This window comes from Suillus plorans (assembly GCF_016647745.1).
Source record: "Suillus plorans strain S12 chromosome Unknown HD556scaffold_2, whole genome shotgun sequence".
In the NCBI taxonomy this organism is placed as follows: Eukaryota; Fungi; Basidiomycota; class Agaricomycetes; order Boletales; family Suillaceae; genus Suillus; species Suillus plorans.
This window is the reverse complement of record NW_024537386.1, coordinates 149,400-172,593: the sequence shown is the minus strand read 5'-3', so window position 1 is coordinate 172,593 and position 23,194 is coordinate 149,400. Positions and strand designations below refer to the sequence as shown.

The 23,194-nt window shown below is 45.3% G+C and overlaps 8 protein-coding genes across 8 annotated transcripts; 3 read left to right on the top strand and 5 right to left on the bottom strand.

Annotated features, from left to right (window-relative positions):
• Positions 1-498: 498 nt before the first annotated feature.
• On the bottom strand, positions 499-2,708 carry HD556DRAFT_1302831 (uncharacterized protein; the record flags this gene model as incomplete). Its single annotated transcript, XM_041299549.1, has 9 exons — positions 499-691; positions 824-902; positions 1,198-1,298; positions 1,382-1,413; positions 1,435-1,890; positions 1,945-1,997; positions 2,210-2,357; positions 2,437-2,498; positions 2,675-2,708. The coding sequence occupies 9 exons, from the start codon at positions 2,706-2,708 to the stop codon at positions 499-501; spliced, it is 1,158 nt and encodes a 385-aa protein (XP_041166797.1).
• Positions 2,709-5,463: 2,755 nt separating this feature from the next.
• Positions 5,464-7,943, bottom strand: HD556DRAFT_1436294 (uncharacterized protein; the record flags this gene model as incomplete). Its single annotated transcript, XM_041305547.1, has 12 exons — positions 5,464-5,536; positions 5,588-5,761; positions 5,830-6,079; positions 6,149-6,155; positions 6,221-6,580; positions 6,630-6,872; positions 6,925-7,035; positions 7,081-7,269; positions 7,317-7,457; positions 7,505-7,615; positions 7,671-7,760; positions 7,815-7,943. 12 exons carry the CDS (start codon positions 7,941-7,943, stop codon positions 5,464-5,466), a joined length of 1,878 nt encoding a protein of 625 aa, XP_041166796.1.
• Positions 7,944-8,221: 278 nt separating this feature from the next.
• On the bottom strand, positions 8,222-8,724 carry HD556DRAFT_1302829 (uncharacterized protein; the record flags this gene model as incomplete). The annotated part of the gene is made up of 3 exons (XM_041299548.1): positions 8,222-8,275; positions 8,342-8,422; positions 8,470-8,724. The coding sequence occupies 3 exons, from the start codon at positions 8,722-8,724 to the stop codon at positions 8,222-8,224; spliced, it is 390 nt and encodes a 129-aa protein (XP_041166795.1).
• A 766-nt stretch (positions 8,725-9,490) lies between these two features.
• Positions 9,491-10,139, top strand: HD556DRAFT_1225602 (uncharacterized protein; the record flags this gene model as incomplete). The annotated part of the gene is made up of 3 exons (XM_041297026.1): positions 9,491-9,720; positions 9,771-9,830; positions 9,881-10,139. Coding segments are annotated over 3 exons (549 nt in total), but the record flags the coding sequence as incomplete, so codon positions are not given.
• Positions 10,140-11,723: 1,584 nt separating this feature from the next.
• On the top strand, positions 11,724-13,148 carry HD556DRAFT_1302827 (uncharacterized protein; the record flags this gene model as incomplete). The annotated part of the gene is made up of 6 exons (XM_041299547.1): positions 11,724-12,041; positions 12,087-12,292; positions 12,442-12,665; positions 12,715-12,820; positions 12,911-13,070; positions 13,131-13,148. 6 exons carry the CDS (start codon positions 11,724-11,726, stop codon positions 13,146-13,148), a joined length of 1,032 nt encoding a protein of 343 aa, XP_041166793.1.
• Positions 13,149-13,767: 619 nt separating this feature from the next.
• HD556DRAFT_1516355 (OPT oligopeptide transporter protein-domain-containing protein) lies at positions 13,768-17,447 on the bottom strand (the record flags this gene model as incomplete). The annotated part of the gene is made up of 23 exons (XM_041309076.1): positions 13,768-13,778; positions 13,838-14,198; positions 14,251-14,387; positions 14,440-14,707; positions 14,757-14,831; positions 14,884-14,935; positions 14,988-15,002; positions 15,058-15,122; positions 15,174-15,265; positions 15,320-15,417; positions 15,471-15,665; positions 15,720-15,872; positions 15,929-15,986; positions 16,034-16,065; positions 16,113-16,160; positions 16,216-16,378; positions 16,432-16,561; positions 16,620-16,645; positions 16,702-16,770; positions 16,821-16,915; positions 16,968-17,075; positions 17,131-17,153; positions 17,210-17,447. The coding sequence occupies 22 exons, from the start codon at positions 17,445-17,447 to the stop codon at positions 14,062-14,064; spliced, it is 2,277 nt and encodes a 758-aa protein (XP_041166792.1). The 3' UTR covers positions 13,768-13,778; positions 13,838-14,061.
• A 567-nt stretch (positions 17,448-18,014) lies between these two features.
• Positions 18,015-21,761, top strand: HD556DRAFT_1321205 (vacuolar protein 14 C-terminal Fig4p binding-domain-containing protein). Its single transcript, XM_041301337.1, has 14 exons — positions 18,015-18,125; positions 18,174-18,246; positions 18,295-18,616; positions 18,669-19,039; positions 19,090-19,364; positions 19,414-19,491; positions 19,544-20,196; positions 20,245-20,310; positions 20,360-20,572; positions 20,627-20,731; positions 20,781-20,902; positions 20,956-21,035; positions 21,086-21,245; positions 21,298-21,761. Exons 1-14 carry the CDS (start codon positions 18,122-18,124, stop codon positions 21,680-21,682), a joined length of 2,907 nt encoding a protein of 968 aa, XP_041166791.1. The 5' UTR covers positions 18,015-18,121; the 3' UTR covers positions 21,683-21,761.
• On the bottom strand, positions 21,762-23,171 carry HD556DRAFT_1321200 (protein-tyrosine phosphatase-like protein). The gene is made up of 7 exons (XM_041301336.1): positions 22,750-23,171; positions 22,538-22,700; positions 22,452-22,485; positions 22,293-22,404; positions 22,201-22,244; positions 21,999-22,150; positions 21,762-21,948 (listed from the first exon to the last, which is right to left on the bottom strand). Exons 1-7 carry the CDS (start codon positions 23,048-23,050, stop codon positions 21,801-21,803), a joined length of 954 nt encoding a protein of 317 aa, XP_041166790.1. The 5' UTR covers positions 23,051-23,171; the 3' UTR covers positions 21,762-21,800.
• Positions 23,172-23,194: the final 23 nt, after the last annotated feature.

Here is a 23,194-nt window from a genome sequence, read left to right as displayed (position 1 = left end):
TTTTTGAAGCCATTGGCCACCCATTCCTTGTTGCCTGCTGAACTTACTGTAAATGCCTTCTTGCATGAAAGAGGTTCAGACTCATGGCTAAATCAATATAAGATCCTATAATTTGACTGTCAGAGTAACAGAGAACACGCACATGGAGACATCCAAGGACATCTCCCCAGGTTTCTTGTGGCTAACGAGCATGACAATTCAACATCCCATAGTACAATGAATCTCCTGTGAAAAGGCATTGAGGTGTTTTTTGAGGTTCCTCTTATGGTACCTGGAAACATGTTATAGAAGAAATGAATTTGTAGAATTGACAACTTATATTGCCTAAGATTCTGGCGGGGCACCTTCTTCATTCCACTTGTCCCTCACCTGCTGAACTTCCTTCTTTTGTCCAAAGGTCATACTATTGAACCACTGCTGGGCATGTCCTATCTGGTGCTTGATAAAATGAGGGACCCCCATCTTCCATTGCTCTTCCTTGTCGTAGTCATCCATCTCCTACTTGAAGAGCTTCTGGGCAACATCCCAATCAGTAAGCTGCTTCTTGTAGAAGGAAGCATCCTTGGGATGAGCATTAGCTTCTCTCTCTTCTTGAGATACAGCAGACTGGTATCCCTCTTGTTCAGCACATAATATATCGACCTCGGCCTTTCGATCATCCTCATCAGTGATAAACTGGTGATAGTAATGTCTAATGGCCTTTCCATTACATAGTGTCAGCAACATTGAGAATTTAAATAAATAACATTACCCTTTTCAAGGCCTTTGGCAGATCCACAGGATCATTCTGCAAGTCTCAAAAATTGACAATAATGTCTCGTACATTTTGAAGAACTTGACGACGACATGTCGTTTTGGATCTTTTGCCGCCAAGCAATCCTCCTTGTGCTCAGCAAGGATCTCTTCAAATGACACATACCAGTCAGACATTGAGGGATTGAGAGACATAGGCAAGATTTGTGCAAGATGTAGGTAGGATACTAGCCGTGATGTGTACAAAATTTCAACAATGCAGTCATGTGTGCTGTGCATTAGAGGGACTGATTTCACTCTTCGAAACACATCAAGCAACAAACATGTTTCATTTAACTAAGTCCAAATGAAAATGAAATAACATGATTGAAATGTAATGTAAGTATGATGTAACTAAAAAAATCACTGCTGCGCCCTCTTTGCTAACCCTCTAGATGCATCCACCTGGCTCTTGCATTTTCCTGTTGTCAAAGGAGGTGAATAAAATGTAGATGGTGCCTAGAACCATCCACACTTGGTGGTCCTTGCTGAGTTCACCATGAAATCTGGAGGTCTCTTAATGACAAATTTGTGAGGTGGGAGCTTCTGGGCGGTACTACAGTTGGAGTACTTGCAAGAGTAGAAATACCTTGTGACAGATAGCTCAGATGTTACAGCAGACTAATGAGAGTCTGCACGAACTGTCAAAGCAATCTTTTCAGACCAGCTTTTAATAGAACCACATTGAGGGCACTGCATAGGCACCTCAATTCCCCAAGGCTGAGTCTGGGTGTGGGCGCATGCAAATATTGTGCACTCCAGCTGGTGATGTAGACTAGTGGGGTCCAGAGTCACGAGGATGACCTTGGTGTGTAATCCAAGGTGGCCAGACAATGATAGCAGCTCAGGGAAGGTCTTGTGCACACAGAGCTGTTCCACCAACACCAGCTCTACAAACACTAGGAAGAAGCTGGAAGCCACAAGTGGCTGGAAATGTTTAGCCGTGAATACGATAGCGGAGGCAAATTCAAAGTGAAGGACAGCTGACATGAGCTGGTTGTAGGGCTTGGGATGTACAAATACAGAGCCACAGACCAGAAAAACGATATGGTCATTCTTGAGGACTGTTGAGTAAGCCGAAAGTACAGTAGAGAGCACCTAAGAAATAATTGTTACCTTGTTATAAATGAATGAGAATTTAGAAGTACTCACATGAGAAACTGTCATGACGACATATTCAAGACCACTTCCATTCTCCTTTGGTGCTTGACCAGCATAAAGCCAACCACAATCTTGCTCCAAGTGATCCGAAAAAAGGCAACAACATGGCCGTTGTGACCAAGGTGTTGAGTGATGTACGCCACTCAGTCAACCTGTGAGAGTTCATACTTGCTGATCTTCTCATGGAAGGTGATGTTGAAGGTGACTTTGACATATATGAAGCCCCCATTGGAGTAGAATGTCTCCAGGAACTTACAAATAATGGAGACTGGCATGCAGATGGGGTCTTCACTACTAAGGATGAAGTAAATGAAGGCGATGGGTCTGGCGGCCATGATTGAAGATGAAGTCATCTCATATTTGCTATTGAGGTGCAAGAAGCTTGGTAGCACCTCCTTGCCACCCTAACTGGGGAGACCACCATTATAGAATCCCTGTAATACTTGTATCAATTTGACCACTGCAAAAAAAAGAAATACTTACATAGAATGGTGCTGGAGACTTCAATGTTGCTTTGGAGTGACATGCCAAGCAAATGAAGGAGACTATTGGACTTTACACAATATCAACATAATAGTCTGGAACTTCAATGCATTTACTGCACATAACACAAGGGCACACATTACACTCATACAGGACAATTGGACCCTCACCACCATCCCTACAGATCATGCACCACTTGAAAAAATGTTAGAGATAGAATGAAATAAGCAATACTTACTCACCACACTGTGGGCATCTGCAGTCTCTAACATTGGGGGTGGGATGGCCAAAGTAGGGCTCACACCTTGACTACAGATTCAGCAAGCTTCTGAGTACTTGAGTGTACTAGCAGTTCTGGCTGGAGAAATAAAACATCTAGTCCCGGCTGGAACTGTCCCTATATATCTGGCCAGTGTGCTAGTACCTGGCTATGCTAGAGGTCCTGGCCAGAGACAGAAAATATTTATTCCCGGCCAGGACTGTTTCTATATATCTGACCAGCCTGCTAGTACCCTGCAGTACTAGCAGTTCTGGCCAGAGGAAGAAAACATCTAGTCCTGGCCAGAACTGTCCCTACATGTCTGGCCAGCATGCTGGTATCTGGCAGTACTAGCAGTTCTGGCCAGAGGAAGAAAACATCTAGTTCCAGCTGGGACTGTCTCTACATATCCGGCTAGCTTGCTAGTATATGGCTGTGCCAGCAGTTCTGGCCAGAGGGAGAAAACATCAATCCCAGCCAGGACTATTCCTATACACATGGCCAGCATGCTATTACATGCATATGCTAGTGGTGCTGGCCAAAGGGAGAAAACATCTATCTCTGGCCAGCACACATTCTACCTGCATGGCCAACCTGCTTGCCAGGATAGTTTCATCAGCCTGTGATGGTTACATGGCCGGCCATTCACACTCTACCTCCTACATGATTTGGGGACACTGGCCACAGCTAAATCTATCCTATCGGCCAGCCCTATATCTACATGGCCCAGCCAACATTGGCTGGTACACATTCTGTGGGCATTTTTCATGTCCAGGATACTGGTTCTACATGCCCAGTGACTGAAGAGTCTGTAGCTGTTAGATATTAGAATGAAAAGGAAGATAGTCCAAGCATGGAAAACAAAGTCCAAAGGTATAATTATGATGTCCAAAGGTAAAAATGTCGGGTCCGATGTTTTTGGGTTTTTGGATTAGTGGGTTACGTCGTGTTGCATTGGGAATGTATTGTAAAGTTAGAGAATGTTAGGGATAGTGAATGGCGGGTTACTGTCAGTGTTTTTGGAGTGTTTCAGATAATGAAAGGATGATATTGTGGAATTCAGCAAAGAACTATGAATATCGGATAACCTCCTCCTACTTGGAGGTAGAAAGGTAGATAAGTAAGTAGGAGGTATGTGAAATATATAGTGTCTATGTTGAATTTTGGAGCACTATAGGTGAAAGTAGTAGCAGTAATTTTTGGGTCCAATGTCCTATGTAATAAGACATGTGGTACTGTGGACATGTAATAACACTGTCTACAATGTTAGCGACATGAAAACAGATAACTGTGCATCTGATGAGGATAGATACAACAGGACAGGACATATGGAGGACAAGTGTGTAGGAAAATATTGGGTCTAATGCGGCCGAAATGTCGGGTTCATCAGATTAGCATTGGACTATGTTGGGTTAGTGTTAGGTTAGTGGTAGGCATCAGCACAGATATGGGTAACCCACATGGGTCATGAGAATAGGTATGGGTACAGCTGCTAGGTACCTAGTACCCGTCCAATCCAAAATGGGTAGCAAGCCTATATTTTGACAAAACTTTAAGTTAATATAACTGTACAGTGGCCAATCTCAATTATATCAAACCAATCACAACTAATAGAACCTCCAGAATCTCACACACTACCTCCCTCGACAGCCATGTTTGGCAAGCATATCACCAAACTCACAGAGAAAGCAGCCCAGGCCATTGCAGATGGAGCACAAAGCTGAAAAGGAAGGCCAATAGTTTTAGCCATAAGGAACAACCAAAGAAATCCAAGAAGGCACCTTCAACATTCAATGAATCTATCATCACCTCATCTCTGAGCCCCCCATCTGATGCTCCCAATGGTCAGCTGAATCTTCACCATCAAGCCAATGTTCACACCACAAAGGAAGAACAATCATTGCACATAGACACTATTGTCATTGACTCAGACATTGAGTTAGTAAACTCAAAGCACAGTGGTGCAGAATCACAAGCCGACTCATCAGACACAGAGCTTGGTGTGTGGCAAATTACTATATTAACTACAATAGTCATTATTTGATACAGAGCAGCTGAAAAAGGATAGTCCTCACCCATGTATGCCTTTTTTGAACCCATTCCGAGTATCAAGTATACCGGTGGCTGCCATTCACATGTGTTCAAGTGTATGGCCAAAGAATTTAAGCAGCGTGTCTGCCACTATCTTGATAAGGGAGATGCCAAGTCCATGAGTAACATGGCCAAGCATGCTAAAAACTGTTGGGGTGAGGCTGCATATCAAGCTGCACAGGGTTCTGGGACTGCAGAGTCAGCATACAAAACTGTAGTGCAAAGCATACTTCAAATAGGCTCAATAACTTCATCATTCAAGAGAAAAGGTAAAGGGAAGATAACCTACTCCCACAGGCAGCACTCAAAAACAGAGGTGTTAGAGTTAGCACATAATGGAGATGAAGGTATGAGCACAACAAGGAAAGCTTAGTAATACATAGAAGGATGAGTAATGTAGGGAATGACTAATAACCGGTAATGTCCGAGACGGACATTATTTGTCATCAACTCGCAGACCATAGACAAGTCCGTGCTTACACATATACGGACCGGGTACTTACATTTAGCATACCTTAGTATATATACTGTAGTGATATTTACAATAGAATTCAGTCAAAATATTATATTCAATCCTATTCCAAAGTCTACATAGTTCTACAAGAGGTCTGTGCTGAAATAATTTGATGGGTTATGGAGAGCTTGCAACCATTCAAAACTGTTAATGATCATGGTTTTCAGGCACTGATGAAGGCCAGAAGGCCAGAATACCATATCCCATCACCACCAATAGTCTCTTGAGATGTGAAGCTGGTTTTTGCAAATGTCAGGTAGCAAATAACATACATGTTGCAAACTTACGACGGTGACATCAACTTCATGATGGATGCTTGGACATCCCAAAGCCACAAAGCCTTTGTGGCAATCATGGTCCATCTCGAGTATGAGAGCAAGCCACTTGCGATGCTCCTTGATATTGTTGAGGTCACAAAATCACACTCAGGACTCAACCTTGCAGAGGCATTTGCACTGGTACTATCAGATTTCAGAATTTCAGACAAGGTATAGAGTCCTACCATACTATTATACTACAATGAACCTACATCCTCAACAGATCCTTAGAATCACAGCCTGTCAAATGCTGTTGGTCAATAATCTGCATCTCATGACTGAAATCTGCCCTCCATGGCATACTCTTCTGATGAAAGACCTGAAGATCTCCATCTTCGTGCTCACTCTCGTCAGAGCTCATGCCATCTTTGCCAAGATTCTCCACAATAGATTGTAGATACGCCCACACAGCCTTATCATCCTTCCCTGTCGCATTCCTATCACTCAGTAGTGTCAACGTGACTTTTTTCGAGTTTCAAACTTCTAGTGCATAGTTCAATACTCTTCTCTGAAAAAAACAAAGTAACTGACCGTCGCCCTGCGAGTGATGACCCTAGTGAGCCGCAGTCACTCATTTGTCTGATCCACGAGTCAATCTCCCACTTGTTGCATGGTCTCACGAGTACCGTCGCTGAGGCTGAGAGGCTGAGCCTTTCTCCAACACCTGCGGCATTGACTGAATTTCGTTATGATATCATCTTTGATTGATTGAGGAGATCGCCTAGACCATTGGTTGATCGCTTGCAAAGTTGTATACTGGGTGCAGAGTAAATCAATGACTTTTTGGTTCCACTCGGACCTGTATGTAGTCGCCATATCCCATTGCATTGCAAGTGGGTCAGGACCTGTGCCCATTCCATGTGTGAAAGACAATATGGCTTCACGCGACGCCGGCACATGAAGCATATACTCTTCGTCTTTTGTGGCATGGAATGCAATTTTGAACAATTCTCGGACATTTGCCTGACATTGTTTCCGTGAGCAGAATCATTTGCTTTAAATAATCACAGACCTTGTTATCCCGGCACTGGGTATCAGTAAAACTTTCGACAGGGGGTTTAGGCTGTTTGTGTCCTGAGCGAGGTCCCCGGGGAGACGTTGTTTGAGAATTCTGAAGAACCTTTGCGAGTGCCTCAGCAAGCATGCTGACAGTCGCATTCCCAATCGGGACGTCTCCTAAGAGTGAAGTCAGGGGCATACTACTATCCATCTGGAGTTCCTCGTCTGCATCAGATTCTGAACTGGAATCAGAAATCTATGACGTGCGGTATCAGGAGACAGAATGAATGTGAGACCTGTCAACTTACTGGTGAAAATCCAATGATGTTGGTACATGTAGCCACAGGTTTTTTGCCCATGAGATGCCGCCAGGCAGGTGTTGACGCAGGTGATGCAGTGTTGGCATGTCGAATTTGACTCTGTGAATTCATGAGAACTCTGCATACCAGTGTGTCAATACGTACATCCAATGAATTAATCTTGGAACTATACTTGGCATCCAAGCAGGTTAATTCAGCTTCATTGTCGGCCAAAAACCTATCTCTTGCTAAACACATTTCGCGTTCAAATTGAACCTCTTTCTCCACCAATAAGTGTTCTATTTCAGCGCGGCCCTTGTTTTGGGCTTTATGAAGACCAAGTGCCATATTGTTCTGTTAATGCAAGTCAGAATGCTGATATGGCGGTGAAAGAATCCTACCTGAAGCTCTGCTACTTCTTTACGATGGTTCTGGTCCAAGGAGGCGAGGGCATTAGCATTGTCACGCTGAAGAGATTGGTTCTGTTGCTGATACTGTGCAATGGCCAACTGCATATCTGATTCGCGAACGTTCGAGGTGACCTGAAGCGAGTTAAGTGTGAACGTGAGGGATGTGAGACTACATGCACCTGCGTGTTGCGTTTCCGGAGTAGAAGATTATGGTTGCTAAAATGTAGCTCGCGCACATCTTCACGCAGCTTGAACGACTGATCGACTTCCTTGAGAAAGACTTTATTTGGCTAAATATTCGTTATTCGTTAGTTGACACAAGGAGCCGAATTGGATGTTCCTCACCCGCTGCTTGTCGTCATCTCTCACCCTACGGACAGACTGCCAAGGATTATCTAACTCCATCAGACACTCCTTGCTAGAGGAAATGACTGGCTATGGTGGGTACGTGTGAGTTATTGCTGAGGGACGACAGTCATCGTGATCTACACTAGCCAATGTACCACTCGCAGGTGGGTATGTATGGGCTGTGGTCGGAGGAAGCTTGTTGAGAGGGTGTGACTCAATAGCTTCAGGGACCGGATCGTCCGAAGAGAAGAAGGACATTAGACGAGACATCTTGATGCAAGAAATTATTCTGCAATTCACAACTTATCTGAGGACGACTTACCTGGTTGTGTAACTGAGTGTGAAAACGTTGGTTGTCACCTTAATTTATTCCTGAGTACATACAAGCAAAACCAACTGAACAAAACAGACAATAAGTTCTTATCATGACTGCTTCTGATACATTCGACTACTGCTTCCCAACTCCTTCCGAAATGATGGGGTCTATTGAAATTTACGAGAACCTTTGTGTCGCGCCTTGGCAGAAGTATTTTTTAGTTGCATCTGAATTATATCCCCGACTGGCCAACTCCCATGATAATCAGCCAGTTCTGGAAAATGGCCTAGAGCCTTGAAAAGAAGTTAATATCAAGCAGCCATAGCAACCGCAGACATATCTCTTTATAAACCTGAAGCAAAGCAGCCGGAGCTTGAAGTTTCTTGCTTTTGCCAACATGACAATGCTTCTCGATAGACCGGTGAATGTATTCCTAATGTTATGTGAGGATGAAAAAAAAATTGATAAGCGCAATCCCACTTTGAGATTCTTGAAGCGCTCAGCATCCCAGTTAAGTGCCTTTTCCAAGTTGTACCCACCACGGCCAGGACGCCCAGCCTCACCCTCCGGTTTGGGGATCTTGGAGTCCTTGGAATCTATGGAGGACAAGGAGGAATATGTTGACACCTTCTCAGACTCGTTGTTCTGTGTGAACTGTTCTGGCGAGAAGGAGACTAATTTGATGACTTTGGGAGTAGGTGTGGGAGGAGGGATGGGTGTGATTCTACAAGACATGATTGTGAAGACACATGAAGGAGTAGGACTGCGTCCCCTCAGTGGAAGGGTAGAGAATGCTATCTCTTCTTGTGGAGATAACAAGACGAGCGATAATGTATGACAAAACATCTCTGTATGATATGTCAGTAATGGAAGGGCCTGGGGAGGACCTTCAGATTCATGAAAAGGGGTGACGGGAGTAGAAAATTGAGGCATGACTGACTTTGGAACTGAACAGAGCCAGGAAGATATTTAATGGATGACGGCAATCCGGGCCTAGATCGGAACCCAGCGCCTGCCCAGGGTTGCCTGGTAATGGTGTTGTCGTCTTATTGTATACCACCTTATAAAAGTGTTCAACTCAGTCTTGGCATTTATAACTACCATGCTTTTCCTATCCACCAACGGCTGCAAAGAATATCAGCTTGAAGGGCACCTCATCAGACACAAGAATGCCATCAATTGCCTAGCAGTCTCTCACAATGGAAACATGTTGGCAAGTGGGGGTAAGTGGAATATTCAGAATGACATTTTACACACTCACCCAAGTACAGGCTCAGACGGCATGAGGATCTGGGACCTCAAACGATGAGTGCAGCTCCCAGCTCCACGTCAAACCCCAGCCATCCAAAATCCAGCAGATCTGGTGACCTGTGCATGCTGGATAACTCGGCAAGAAGCAACGCGTGAGACACTATGCTATGGCACAGGGCTGGGTTTCATAAGCATTTGGCAACAGCAAGGGGAAGACTCAAAGGACTTCCACACAAAAGTATCAGAATGAATTGGGACAGGTAAAGAGATCATGTGTCTTACATATGACCACACCGGCGACAAAACTCGCATTGCAAGCAGAACACACAACAGATGGGTTCAAGTATGGGCATTTGACTCCAAAGGACCGTTGATACCGATCTTCAGTGTTGAGCTGTCCACCATGATCCCACGCACTGTCCAATTCAAACGAACGGCAAGTAAAAACCTGTTAGTATTCGGGATGTATGATGGCGAAATGTAGGTGCACATGCATACATATTATCAATGAGTTCAATGATGTTTTTTAGACATACACTTCAAGGCTCAGATGGTACTATCATCGGTACAAACAAGGCTGAACCTATGATGTGAGTGTTGGCATTGAACAAGTCAAAATCTACTCACCAATTTACCAAAGCGGGCACACTGCTGTAAACGCCCCTCAAACACTATTCCTAATCGACAATGTGGTTGATGGATTCAGCCTACATTGTTTGGAAGATGGAGCCTGCATCTGTACCTACAATACCAATCCAGTGAAGACATTCCCAAAACAGGTTGTTTTTGAGGACCGGGCTACCCTTGTTGTTGGAGGTAGCGACACAGGAACTATTCGTATTTTCAACAAGAATGACGGTGCCCTTAAGCAAGTATTGCAACACGCAGACAGGGGGTGAGTCCAAACTGTAACAGTAAGTTATTTCATTGATCAAATGAACGTGAATTTGACCAAGTACAAGACGTACGACAGTCCACAACACAGCCTGATTTTTGGAGCAACATCTACCAACGATGCAGAACCGACCATCTCCATCTGGTGTCACAAACGTGCGACATCACCAAGTGACCATCCTCTGGGGTCAGAGGTCAAGAATTTTGTACGGGGAATAATCCAGCTAGCTATCGCAATGGCGATAATAGCATATGTTAGTAATATGGTACGTGATAAATGTATGTGATGCAAAACACGCACTGACTCATTAGAATGCAGTTGATTGAACATTCGTCGGGGATTACATTGCTGGGAAATGCCTGGCAAGAGTATTCAAAATTGGGGGCTGAAACGGCTGACCTAACAAATACTAACATCCGCTCCTTGGTAGAACAATATATTGAGTCACTGAGGGGTGAAGAACTTGAGAGAGTGCAAAGCTCCGGAACAGATAGGAGACATAGACATGGACAAGCAAAGCTTGTAAAGCCGCAAGATATGCTACATGACATCATTCTCCTCGGAAATTGATCTTGAATTTATTTAAGTACTCACCATGGGTACTGGAGATTCGAAGAGATGTATTATTTTGTACAATTTGGACTTAAGGTGTGAATTACTTTATGTCATGTAGATCAGAGTGCGCACTTACATCCGAATTGAGTGTTCCGAAAGCGTGACCTGCCTGGGGACACACATCGCACGGAACAGGCAGCTTTCATCGAATGAATCACTCTAAGTTGCATTCCAAATCAAATTCTTAAGTCTTACATCGTAATCTAATCTATGCGGTACAGTAGGTAATGAACACTTGCAGTAGTGAGAGTCCGAAAGGAAACCAGATTGTTGAACAGGCACTACCTATATACTGAATGACTACATAATCAAACTCCGCCAGAAATATTACTGAGGCGCCCACTTTGCGCCCACTCGACAATCTGGAAAGTTCTGCCAAATCGGCATTGCCAACTGAGTTTTAATATGTAAGTCATTCTGTATTTATGGCTGCATGTTTCCAAAATGGTCTTTTTTCTGATTCCTGTAATGTGAATATGTAGTGTAGTGTAGAAGTGTAGTGCGGAAGTGTGAGTCACTGTATACATCCACCCACTGTCACAACCCCTTAAATGAATTAACGCAGGGCAGAGACTAGAAATCGGGAAGGTCACCTCAACCAACCATCCTGCTGGTTCTGCCACCTTGGAATTGAGCTTGAGTGGACAGCGAAAGGAAGTAGAGCTTCGACTGCAGGACATAGAGCGCATGTTTTGGATTGGTGACACGGTTCGAGTTGTAGCAGGCCCATACTTGGGTGTGGAAGGCCACATTATTCAGATGGTAAATGATGTATTTTGTCTTTGTCAAGACGTCTCGAAGGAAGAGGCGAGTGTCTCTTTCCACTTCAGCATTTTGCAAAATCATCTAACACAACATGTAGGTGGAAGTTTCAAAGTACTATCTAGACCGCCGCCCTCTGAGCCACATGTTGCAAGCATGACTACCAACGCAGCAACTTTTTAAGCCTCCCCCCGATGTTGAATCCATCCAAATGGGGGATTATATAGAAGTGCTTATTGGGGAGCACATAGGGAAGTGTGGCATCGTGCGTTGGCTGCCCAAAGGAGCAGACAGTCTGTGGTTCCAGGATGGAACATTGAACATTCCAGTTCCCATTTCATTCATTCGGCGGACCCACCTCCCCCACCTCCAGACATTGCAGTACACGAAAGACAGGGGTTATGATGTGAAACCTGGAGATGTTGTAAGAGTGGTTCGTGGGCCAGAGTATCTGATGAAAGGGGTCGTTCAAAGCGTCGACTTTCCAAAAGCTCGCTTGACCCTACTCTCTGACATTGACCGTTTGCTCGTTAGTAATATTTTCCTCAACCTACGCATATCTGACTTTTTCTAGGTTGACATTCCCATCTCATTCGTGGCAAAAGTACACAACACCAACTTTGATTCTTTCAAAAAGGAAATCGGTCAAGAGGTATTTATCATTGGAGGCGACCGTAAGGGCTACCGAGCCACACTGTACAGTGTCACCTCTGAGACTTGCACCGTTGCCGTGCATGGGCAGCAGCACATCAAGATCGAACTCAAGGACGTTGCAACCAGGTAAGCAGCACGCACATTTCATGGTGGATCAATTGCTTATATGTATTTAGGTACGGAATGAGGTTAAATGGATCGATACTCGAAGGAACAGACATGTTGTCTTTCTGCGAAATGCGGAGAAGATCGTATTTGGCCGCACAACCTTGAAGTGTCACACCCCCACCCGAAAAGGTTCCTTCATTGGTTACCATCACAGGCACCAGCACGTCGACATCCATGTGGACCGCCTGGACCTCCAGCCCCAATGATCAGACCGGTAATCCTTTGCCCAGTGTCAATCCCAACTCTTTGACTACCGAATCCAACCCCTGGACTGTCAACGCCGACGATACACTAGATAGCATCGATGCTCGAATGGAGAAACCCAAAGAGGGTGAGTCTCTCTACGAAGGCATTATAACATTCACCTGATTTCGTCCTAGGCCTGCTAGCTTGGCTGATGAAGAAGGAATTTTCTTCCAAGCTCAACACACATCACGTGATGTTAAAAGTTTCACCCTCCTTCATGGGAGGCAGGCTACACAACTGGTTTGTATCGACAGCCTGTCCTGATCCCTTCCTCGGTCTGAATGGACCTGCTCCCAATGGTTGTGTTGCAGTGTTTTGCTCATTGAACAGTGCAGGCGCCACGATTCAGCACTATCATATACCCATCACAGATCTGAGCCCAGCCCCTCCCCACAAAAAAAACCAACAGTGCCTTGTTCTGGACGGGAGTCATCGTGGTTCCATTTGTAATGTAGCTAAGTGTAACCTTAAGAAGAACACTGTGGATATTGTAATCGCTCCTTTGACTTCTATTAATCTGTGTTTCGATCAAATCTGTCTTGTAGAACAGGTACACACGACTACGTGACCATTATCGTACCATACCCGTACTATACCATACCATATCATTTACCAATAAACGCTTGATTCTCTGTTGTGCTCTTCCGTGTACCGAATGCCCAACGAATCCCTCATGAACGCCCGATGAATGCCCGCTGAATGCACAGCCAGTGCCCATGTCATTTTACCATGCAGAAAACTTCACATTTTCTGTATCACATTTCACCATCGGGAAAATTTAAATTTTTAACCGGAATGAGAATGCTAGCCATTATATAATACTTTACAGAATATTTTCTGCACTCAAATTTTCCATTTACCAATGGATATAATTGGATTACAACATTTTGTAATCTGCATTTTCATTTTCCTAAGCAGAAAACTTCCAATATTTTTGTCTATTTGGACAGGACTTAAAAGTTTTGTCAAAATGTGTTACTTTCTCTGTCAATTCATCATGCATCAAAATGTGTTGTTGTGTCGATGTCGAAATTTAAACTGAAAATCCTTTATTTATCAATCCCATTTTGATTTCAGTCTAGCTTGTAGGAAAATTCAGAAACCGCCGGTGTGTCATATGACCCAGATGGTGGAAATGTGTGCCACAGCTTACTACTTTTGGGACTGTACAACACATTTTCGGCAGTTGGTAGTGTACCTTGTTCAGATTATGGTCACAAATGTCAATGTTATCAATGTTATCAGCTGCTCACTCACTATTCAGACTGAGCTTGAATTTCAGTAGTGTGTCCCAACCAATAATGTTTGGTTTGGTGAATTTTTCTTTCAAACAACGGGCTCATAGTATATGTGTTAGTTTAAATTTCAAAAATGTTCTTTGCATTCCGGATAACATTAAAACCCTGTCTTAAATATTTCTAACCCTGCTGTGTGATTACAAAAACACATCAACCTGATGTAATAGACCAAGAGCGTGGTATTTAGAGATACAAGCAGTGGTCGTAGTTTCCGTTTTGGTCTGCACCCCACCATTCCGGGAAAAGGTGTGATGTGCCAGCGGCCCCTTGGACCGCAAAGGAGAGAATGAATATCATGACCTGCGTTCCACCATCAAGGGCTAAAGTATAGCGTTATGTTAGTGATCGGGATAGAAAGGCCACAAAGCTTACCTGCACCGACCAGATAGTTATATTCCTTGAACCAACGCGGGTACCTAGTACGGAGCCACCACTGAGACAAGAACGCGATCGTGAAATACGACAAAGTCGAGGAGTTTATTCCAACACAAAGCCATCCCATGTACGCACTGTACACATAATGAACTTAGAATATCGATCATTGATGAATTGAGAGCGTACCAGATGATAGGGGTATAATAGTAATCCATGCGCAGTTTCGGCCAGTAACGGTGAATAATCCAGAAAGGAAGAGGCACAACCAGGCCAATGACATAGGATAAAGGAACCCACTGGTATCTTTGACCAGACGAAAAGAGTTCATGAGCAAGGCCACCCCACGCAATGGCTTGCGAGTTGTATGATTGAGGTTGTTGGCCAGACCAGATATTTGTTCCTTGTACAGACAACAGGATTTCGCGTTGATTGTCGATGATAGAATTCATTAATTCTAAAACAAGTCAAATGTGGAGAATGAATAGGTAAGACGGCTCCCTAACCATAGTTGAGAACAGCGCCGAGTAAGGTGCCAATGATCTGTGCCGTGAATGCAGCGCGGGGAGGCAGCTTGGCGTCTAGGAATCCGCCAGTGAGAGACACCTTTCCCAACAAATAACGTGCACATACACTGAGCGATCTTCAGATCGCATAGTAGCAGCATTGCTTGAGACACGGCATTCTAGGGAGAAAACCAATCAAAAGGTCGAGGAGGTGAAAATGAAGATGCGTACATAGCTGTAAAGGACCTGTGAATACCAACATCAGTGGTGGTCAAAGACTGGAAATGATGGCAAAACGAACAAAGAACATGTTCGCCATGGGTTTTCCTTTGTGTAGGTAGCCAGCAATCATCTGGACTAGGGTTTCTTCACTAAAAGATCAACTCGGGGCACCTATAGAGCAAAAACAATACTCGCGGATGGAAAGCGAAATGCCGGTGATAGCGTACAATGCGGTGAAGAACAAGATAGACACAACGGCCAAGAGTACTGCGATAATAAAGCCCCACCTTAAAGGACATGATATAAGATTTCGTCAGATGGGGAGAGAAAATGTTGCTCACCAGGGAAGCGAGGAATCTGTCTTGTATATGACAACCAATCCAAGAATGAAGGAGATAACGAACGTCAAGAAGTACCAACTATTCGGAGCATCTGGATACTGTATAGTGATATGTTAGTAGTAAGGTCTCTATCTCGTGTCAGAGGACTAACCTTCAGCATCTCCCGGTAATGTGGGTCGAGGTCCCCCGTGTTAGCGGGGACTTCCATTTTTCCATTGTGTTTCCAGAACTTCCAATCGAAATTAGCACGCCAATTCCTCAATGTGTCCATGTTGATCCAAGTCCAGGCTGTACGAAGGTCATCTTTGTTCCACAGGAGTAAGTGAGTGAACGTTGCACCCAATGCCTGTGTTGGAACTATGAGCAAAGCATTTTATATCAGCAGTCATTCATCGCATACGAGATTGGTTGTCAGCAGGTTAACAACCCAGGTGCCGGCGTAGAATGGCAGCCCCTGTGCTGCCACTAAGGCAGGATCCACCTCATAGTTGGAATCCATAATCAAAGTCTGGTTGTAGACAGTCCCGTTCTCGTAAAAGAGGAGCTGCGCCAACTGATCGGTGTATCGTTAGCCAGGAGGTTGAAAAGCGCAACGAGAATATTACATACAAACGGGAAGTTCTGAGATTCCCAAATATTGTTGTAGAATACGGCGACAAAGACAACTCTTCACCTCCCTCAGTGATATTTTGGGATGTGACTGAAATTACATACATGCAGAGAAGATAACCAATGAAGCTGGAGAGCTAGGGTAGACGTTAGAAACGTCGTACGCACTGGTGTGCCAACTAACCTGAGCTTTCAGTGGGATAGACATCGGGTTCGAAACACCCGAGATGTACTAAACAAATTGAGTTCAACGCAAGTGTCACCAAAATCGAGATGGCGAGCACTACCTGCCAGTCAAAGCACAGGGACAATAAACCGAGGCCTTCGTTTCCATTGGAACCACCAAACACGCGAGAGACAGTAGCATTGTTAGGAGCGGCGAGGCAGAATATCGAGAGACCGGTAAGCAGTGGGAATATCCACTCGGGAAAAATCTCCCATATAAAGATTCTGAAGTCAAGATGATTAGAAATTGAATATCACATTATGAAGTTTAAACATGCGCAGTAAAGACAAGATAGAAGACCTTGAGCTTTCGACGTGCTTTGATGCCATCGTGATAGAAAGCGTCGAGCATGGAGAGCAACGGTAGAACACCGGGGTACAACATCTTCGATGGATAGAGGAGGATCCCTGAGTCAGTGTCGTGAGTTGAGATTCCAAGTATATCTACTGCCGGATGCAAAAATACCTCGCATCAGACCACCTATTCCATAGCTATAGTTTGTGGCTTCAGCGATAGGTGGAGTAAGGAGTACATCAACGCAACGCACCCGAGGAGTTGAGAAGAGAACAACAAAATGATTGATGAGCCAGTGTTCGGTACGATGTTATAATACAAACTGATGAGTCGTCAGTCACCACCGACAGAAGAATTGGATTGAGATCCCACCGTTGGACAGCGAGGACTTCCGTAGCTAATGCAGAGTTCGCGGCTGCACTGGCCATGATGATAGCGAACGCATTCTCCTTCTTATTGAAGGGCCCCTAATACGCATGAACTCCAGGGTCAGGGGCTACGTGGAAGACTCGGACGCACTGGATTCAGGTATCGGAGCAATCCACGGCGGGGAATGAATGTTTCCATCGCAAGGCCAATCACATAGGATATGATGCCGAGGAACATCAGAGATACAAGGATAGTTTGCTAGTGTCAACCCGAATGAGGCCTCCGAATTGATGTTTGATCAAGAAACTCTCACAGGTTTGAAGTAATAAATCTGGGCTAGGAAGCAGTGCAAGTGAGTAAAAGCCTCGATTGAATGATCTCGACTGCTTTACCCAGGGAACCACCAAAGGCGGAAAGGCCAAGGCCGATGAAGAAAGCTCGAAAGGTCCAAGTGTTCAGATTAGGATCGTCGTCCACGGAAATGACGTGCGTTGCAATATCTCGCTCGTTCTGAAGGACAACAATCTCGTTTGTGTCTTCTCCGGTAAAGGTCTCAATATCCCCTTTGACGTAGTGAGGTTTCTCCTCCACGTGGAAGGATTTCTCGTCAGTGACACTGGTGGTAGCCATGATTAAAGAGAGGGTACGAGGCACCTAGGTAGACCAAGGTAGAATGGGTGATATTTATCGATACGTAAATATGCCCTAAACTCAACAAACCTAGTGAGGAACGGGCCAGTGGACCGAGAGAGAACCGAAAGAAGGATAAGTCCAACTATTCTTGAAAGATAACCACACAATACAAGCCCGCGCGTGTAGTTGCGGCAGAAGGCGCCAGCAGCGTTGATGGTAAGTACCGTCTCTCTCGCATGGTCCATATGGATTCAAAAGATAACGGACTTTGAGTGAGATTGATTAACAAGTACTAGACTAAATGAGTCAAGAAGTTAGAAACCATTTGATTTGTGATAATGATAGTCAACCTCCCGTCTTAACTCGTATGAGATTACTCGACACCTTACCTGTTTGCTTGCCATTTGACTGATAGTACCGGACACACCTGCGCAGGCCCTGCACCGTGACGTACAAGGACGGTTCGACTTATTTGAAAAGCCAAAAATAGTACCTCAACATAATAAGCTGACTCAGCGACTGTGCATTGTCAGGATAATCACGTGACGTAGTGATCACCGAACGCGTGGGTATACTCAGTTTGTTCCGTCAACCAGAGGTGGCTTGACGCCGCTTTTCTCAATAATATCTGTGCAGTCAGGTTTGTTGTATACTGCAGGGTAACTGGAATCATGGGTAAGTATTTTGCTCACAGTCAAATGATTACTTGACATTGTCTTGCAGACACTACTGTGGCAAAACAGCTTGTAGACAAGATTTATGAGAAGAGAAAGGCAGCCGCTCTCGAATTAGAGAAGTAGTTATACTCGCTTGCAGTTAATATTAATGTGTTGAGCGTTGTCAGGCAGATTCGGGAATGCCATCAGCAAAGTGACCAGCGTCGTATAACCCAGATCATTGAACAGTTGGTAGACATGTTCAGCAATCCGTCAAATCCACTTCACATCAGGAACGGAGGTCTCATTGGCCTAGCTGGTACAGCCATTGCCCTCGGTGTGGACGTCGCCCCTTACATGGAGAAATTCATCGAACCTGTTCTGGCATGCTTTACGGATCCTGAAAACAGAATACGATATTTCTCCGCCGAATGTCTGTACAACATCGCCAAGGTCTCCAAGGGCGAAGTTCTTGTTTATTTTAACCCTATATTTGACGCCCTCAGTAAAGTGCGGTAGCTCCTCGTCAAGTTTTGCATTGCGACTGAGCCGAACTTCTCAGCTAGCCGCTGATTCAGAACTATCAGTCAAGAATGGAGCGGAGCTACTTGATCGACTCTTGAAGGATATCGTGGCAGAGACAGCTTCAGTGTATATTCCGCAGTATCCAGAGACGGAGAGGATTCGTGACCTGTTCGATTCTCAGGAGCAGAGTATACTTGTTACTTACCCCGATGACCGATCCCTAGGAGAAAACGTCTCTGTGCAGAAGAAGGCATTCTCCCTCGCGCGCTTCATCCCACTTCTGCAAGACAGGATATATGTTCTTAGTCCATTCACAAGGAGCTACTTAGTATCATGGATAACGGTGCTTGACTCGGTTCCAGAGCTCGAACTCATAACATACCTCCCAGAGTTTTTAGACGGCCTCCTGTGAGTCGGAAGGTTTGTGGCTCGAGGTCCTCGCTGATGCATCTGTCCAGGAAGTACTTATCAGACCCAACCGAGGATGTGCGCGTAGCCACTGAAAACATTCTTGCCGATTTCCTACGTGAAATCAGAGACGTCAGCATGGTTCGTCAACGCAAAGAAGAACATGATGAATCCTCCGATCTACGACGGCCAGATGAGAAACTTCCTGACATCACGATGTCTCACTCTGAACGCGCACTTTTCATCCCTGAAAGTGACTTTGATCATGATGGAGAGTTCAGTTTAAAGGATGAGCACAAATCAGAAGACTATCGCGGCACTGGGGGTAGGTGTTGTTTAAATGCGTTCGTTGAAAGTGCTCACCGCTCGCGCAGCCTTGGTTCCGGGGCAGGGTGTGCGGATAGACTATGCAGCCATAATAGAAATTCTAATACAACAACTCGACAACCAACGTGAGCTGTTTCCATCCAAGCTAACATTGCACGGTACTTACCTTGCATGCAGATGACGAAATTCAACAATCTACGGCCCTTCGTTGGCTTGCCGAGTTCTTGACATTTGTGCCCGATGTTATGGTGCCTTTCACACCTCGTCTTATTCCTGCCATACTCCCGAATCTAGCGCACCATGTTCCCATGATCCAGTCGGCTGCGCTCCGGACTAACAAGTTACTTATGAATGTCATCCAAAACCTACCCGGACCAGTGGAGAGCCTATCCCGACAGAACACAATGGAGAAGCCAGTTGTGCCAGCAAGCTCGCCAGCCCCAAATCCCCAACCTTCACGGCAAATAACCGTCCAGCCACCGTCCAGAGACGCCTCTTCTCCCGAGTCAATGGCCGATAACCAGCCGTCGTCTTCAACCGATAAGACCACCCTGACACAGCGTCCTCGCTCTGGGACAATGCAAACTACTGTCACGGAATCTTCGAGCAGGCCTCAATCACGCATGTCATCAAATAGTGCACCGGGTGCTCCACCACCTCCGCCAGCTCCAGCTCCAACGCCCCCTTCGCCCGTGCAGGAGGAAGCAGACCAGTTTAATTATCAGGCGACGGTTAATGAACTGACGATACAGTTTTTGAGCGAACATGAGCAAACTAGGGTTACTGCACTGAAGTGGCTTATAATGCTGCACCAGAAAGCACCCAAGAAGGTGTGATTGAATCTGTCTGGAGAACGTACAAACTGAGAAGATTGTCAGATTCTTGCGATGGATGATGGTACTTTTCCGGCGTTGCTGAAGACGTTGTCGGATTCGTCCGAAGAGGTACTCAAATATGCATCGACTTGCATCGCGTGACTCATATTTTTGTTAGGTTATCAAGCACGACCTGCAGCTCCTCGCGCAAATATCGTCCTCCTCGGAAGAGAGCTATTTCAAGGTTTTCATGATGAACCTTCTCGAACTCTTCAGCACAGATAGGAAGCTTCTTGAGGCCCGCGGCAGTCTCATCATTCGCCAGTTGTGTCTTAATCTCAATACGGAGAGGATATATAAAACGTTTGCAGAAATTTTAGAAAAAGAAGAGGTTACTTGTTTTTCGTGGTCCCTATTGCAATATTAGCTGACTGTTATTATACAGGATCTGGAGTTTGCAAGCGAGATCGTACAGAAGTTGAATATGATCTTGATCACTTCGCCTGAACTGGCGGAGTTTCGCAAACGGCTGAAGAGCCTTGAAACAAGGGTTGGTTCGTCACATTCTCGTTTTATTTCTTGACTGATGACATGTGCAGCAAGATGGCCAAGCACTGTTTACCACGCTTTACAGGTCATGGTGTCATAATCCGGTTGCAGTGTTTTCGTTGTGCCTGCTTGCGCAGGCTTACGAGCATGCATCAAATTTGCTATCAATTTTGTGGGTTTGTCTTACATGACATATTTAATTGTTACTAATAAATGTTACGCCAGTGCTGATTTGGAGATCACCGTTCCACTGCTGGTCCAGGTCGACAAATTGGTGCAGCTGATTGAATCTCCTGTGTTCACTTGTGAGTTAACTATTAATGAGATAAATCAGAGATTGATGATGTTTCGGAAGACCTACGCCTTCAACTCCTTGAGCCTGAACGCTACCCCTACTTGTTTAAGTGTCTATATGGGTTACTCATGCTGCTCCCACAATCTACCGCTTTCGTCTCACTCCGTAACCGTCTCAACGCAGTCAACTCTGCCGGCTTCCTTCATATTGCCCCAAAAGCGTGAGTTTACGCATTCTCATTTCATCATGCGCTGATGATAACCAAATCCTAGGATACCCAATCCCATCACATCACGCTCCAAGCTCGGCCGCGATGAGATCAAATGGCAAGAACTTCTCAATCATTTCCGCGCACTGCAAAGCAAGCACGAGAAAGCCCGACGTCAGGATCTTGGGAATACCTCATCTGATGATATTACCATTTCACCGCTCTCGCCGCCCGCATCTGCCAAACCCCCGATGCGGCGGCGAGTAACAGGTGACCTCCCAGTGCCACCGATTATCCCGCAGAAGCCTGCACTGAGCCCGCTCAATCCAAAGGCAAGGCAGAATGGGCTACTGGCGAGCACGTTGCAGGGTGCGACAACACCAGGGGTAATGCAACAGAGAACAAGGCGGACTCTGGGCTTACCTGTGGTAGGACCCAGGAAGGGGTGATTTTGATTGGCTTGATTTGCAGCGGACTCTCAGTACATACTTGCATGCACATGATACTTTAATGGTGGATAACATGATAAATCAATGATGTAAAGTAAGTGACAAGAGATCAAGATATCTACATCCGAGACTTTGTTGTGGCGACGAGGTTTGAACGGATGGTTTTCAGGTCTTGGTCTGTTAGCTTGGTATAGGTCTTGACATACGTCTCTACGCCGCCATACTTCTCCTCCAAGAGATTGAAGAAGGCTCGCATGGTCTCGTATCTAAGGAAATGCGTTGAGGATCAGTGTTGGGGGATTTGTATTTTGCATACCGAGATGTCAGCATGCGCATTGCAGCTTCAGAGTTGGCAGCGAACAAAGGCTCTTTCGAGAGTCTTCCTAGAACCTTTGCGCGGTCTGGTTCGCGTCCTACTCGTGTAAGGGAATAATCTTGTGAGATAAAGTGATTGTCCACGCCTGCTAGCTAGAAGGAATGAGTTTATGATGCTGAAGGGGACCAACGGTAGCGATTACCTTGAGAAGGATGGCAGCGATGACTCCTGTTCGATCTTTCCCAGCTAACAAAAATTGAGAAACTGCCGAGATGAGAGGAAGTATGAACGAACCTGTGCAGTGAAAGATGAAAGGAGAGTTTGGTTTGTCTCGGACATGGCGCAGAATGGTACCAAATGCGGGCCCGCCATGTTCTAGTATTTGGGAGTAAAGGATCATAAAAGACTGCAGGAGCTCGATTACATAACAAAATATTTGATCAGGTCGCATACCTCTGTTGTTCCGGTTGCGTAGAGTTCAAACTTCCTTGAGGAAGGTCAGTGATAAATGGGGCGGCACGGTGGCAGCACGTACGCACTTGGCGAGCTTTTCTGGACTGTAATCCTCGTTCTTGAACACAGGCGTTGGGACTACATCTACACCCTCAATGGTAGGTATCGGAGAGCTATACTTCATCATCTCCGGATCTGATCGTAGATCAAAAACGGTCAAAATTCCGAGCGAGACCATTTTCCGTGCACCTTGCATTGGAGTGAGTGTTCGTGTACTAAGAAGACTTGAAGAATGAACCTTCTTCGGTGATGCTGGAGAGCTCTGCTGAACGATAGGCATAACCAGGCTTTGTGACTACGTCTGGAGTCGCAGTAGGATATGAACCTAGATCGCGAACGTTGCACACGCCTGGGATCTGGACAAAAGGAGGTCTGGAAAGCACATCTGCCACATATGCAGGATCGAGAGGCTCTAGTTCGGAATCCGTGGCGGTCATCTGTGACAGTAATGAAGCGTTCGTTTGAAGCCGAGGCCAAACAGAGTATGACCCGCAGTGATATTCGCAAATAAAGGCTAATCTTGCGTCATACCAGTTCATACAAAGCTGATACCCCTAATTTACCTGCATTACAACAGCACTGCTGGTAGACTAAGCTAAAAACATAGACTGAGATAGAGTACTGAATTTGCATGCTTTCAAGGAGCTGCTGCATACAACACTAATTAGGTGAGTCATGGTCAC

Coding starts and splice junctions, on each gene's coding strand:
- HD556DRAFT_1321200 (XM_041301336.1), bottom strand. CDS start 23,050: ATGAACTGGTATGACGCAAGATTAGCCTTTATTTGCGAATATCACTGC. Junction 22,701..22,749: donor CTCCAGCATCACCGAAGAAG/GTTCATTCTTCA, acceptor CTCCAATGCAAG/GTGCACGGAAAATGGTCTCG. Junction 22,151..22,200: donor TCGCTGCCATCCTTCTCAAG/GTAATCGCTACC, acceptor CATTCCTTCTAG/CTAGCAGGCGTGGACAATCA.
- HD556DRAFT_1321205 (XM_041301337.1), top strand. Junction 18,247..18,294: donor GCCGCTCTCGAATTAGAGAA/GTAGTTATACTC, acceptor GAGCGTTGTCAG/GCAGATTCGGGAATGCCATC. Junction 19,492..19,543: donor ACAACAACTCGACAACCAAC/GTGAGCTGTTTC, acceptor CCTTGCATGCAG/ATGACGAAATTCAACAATCT.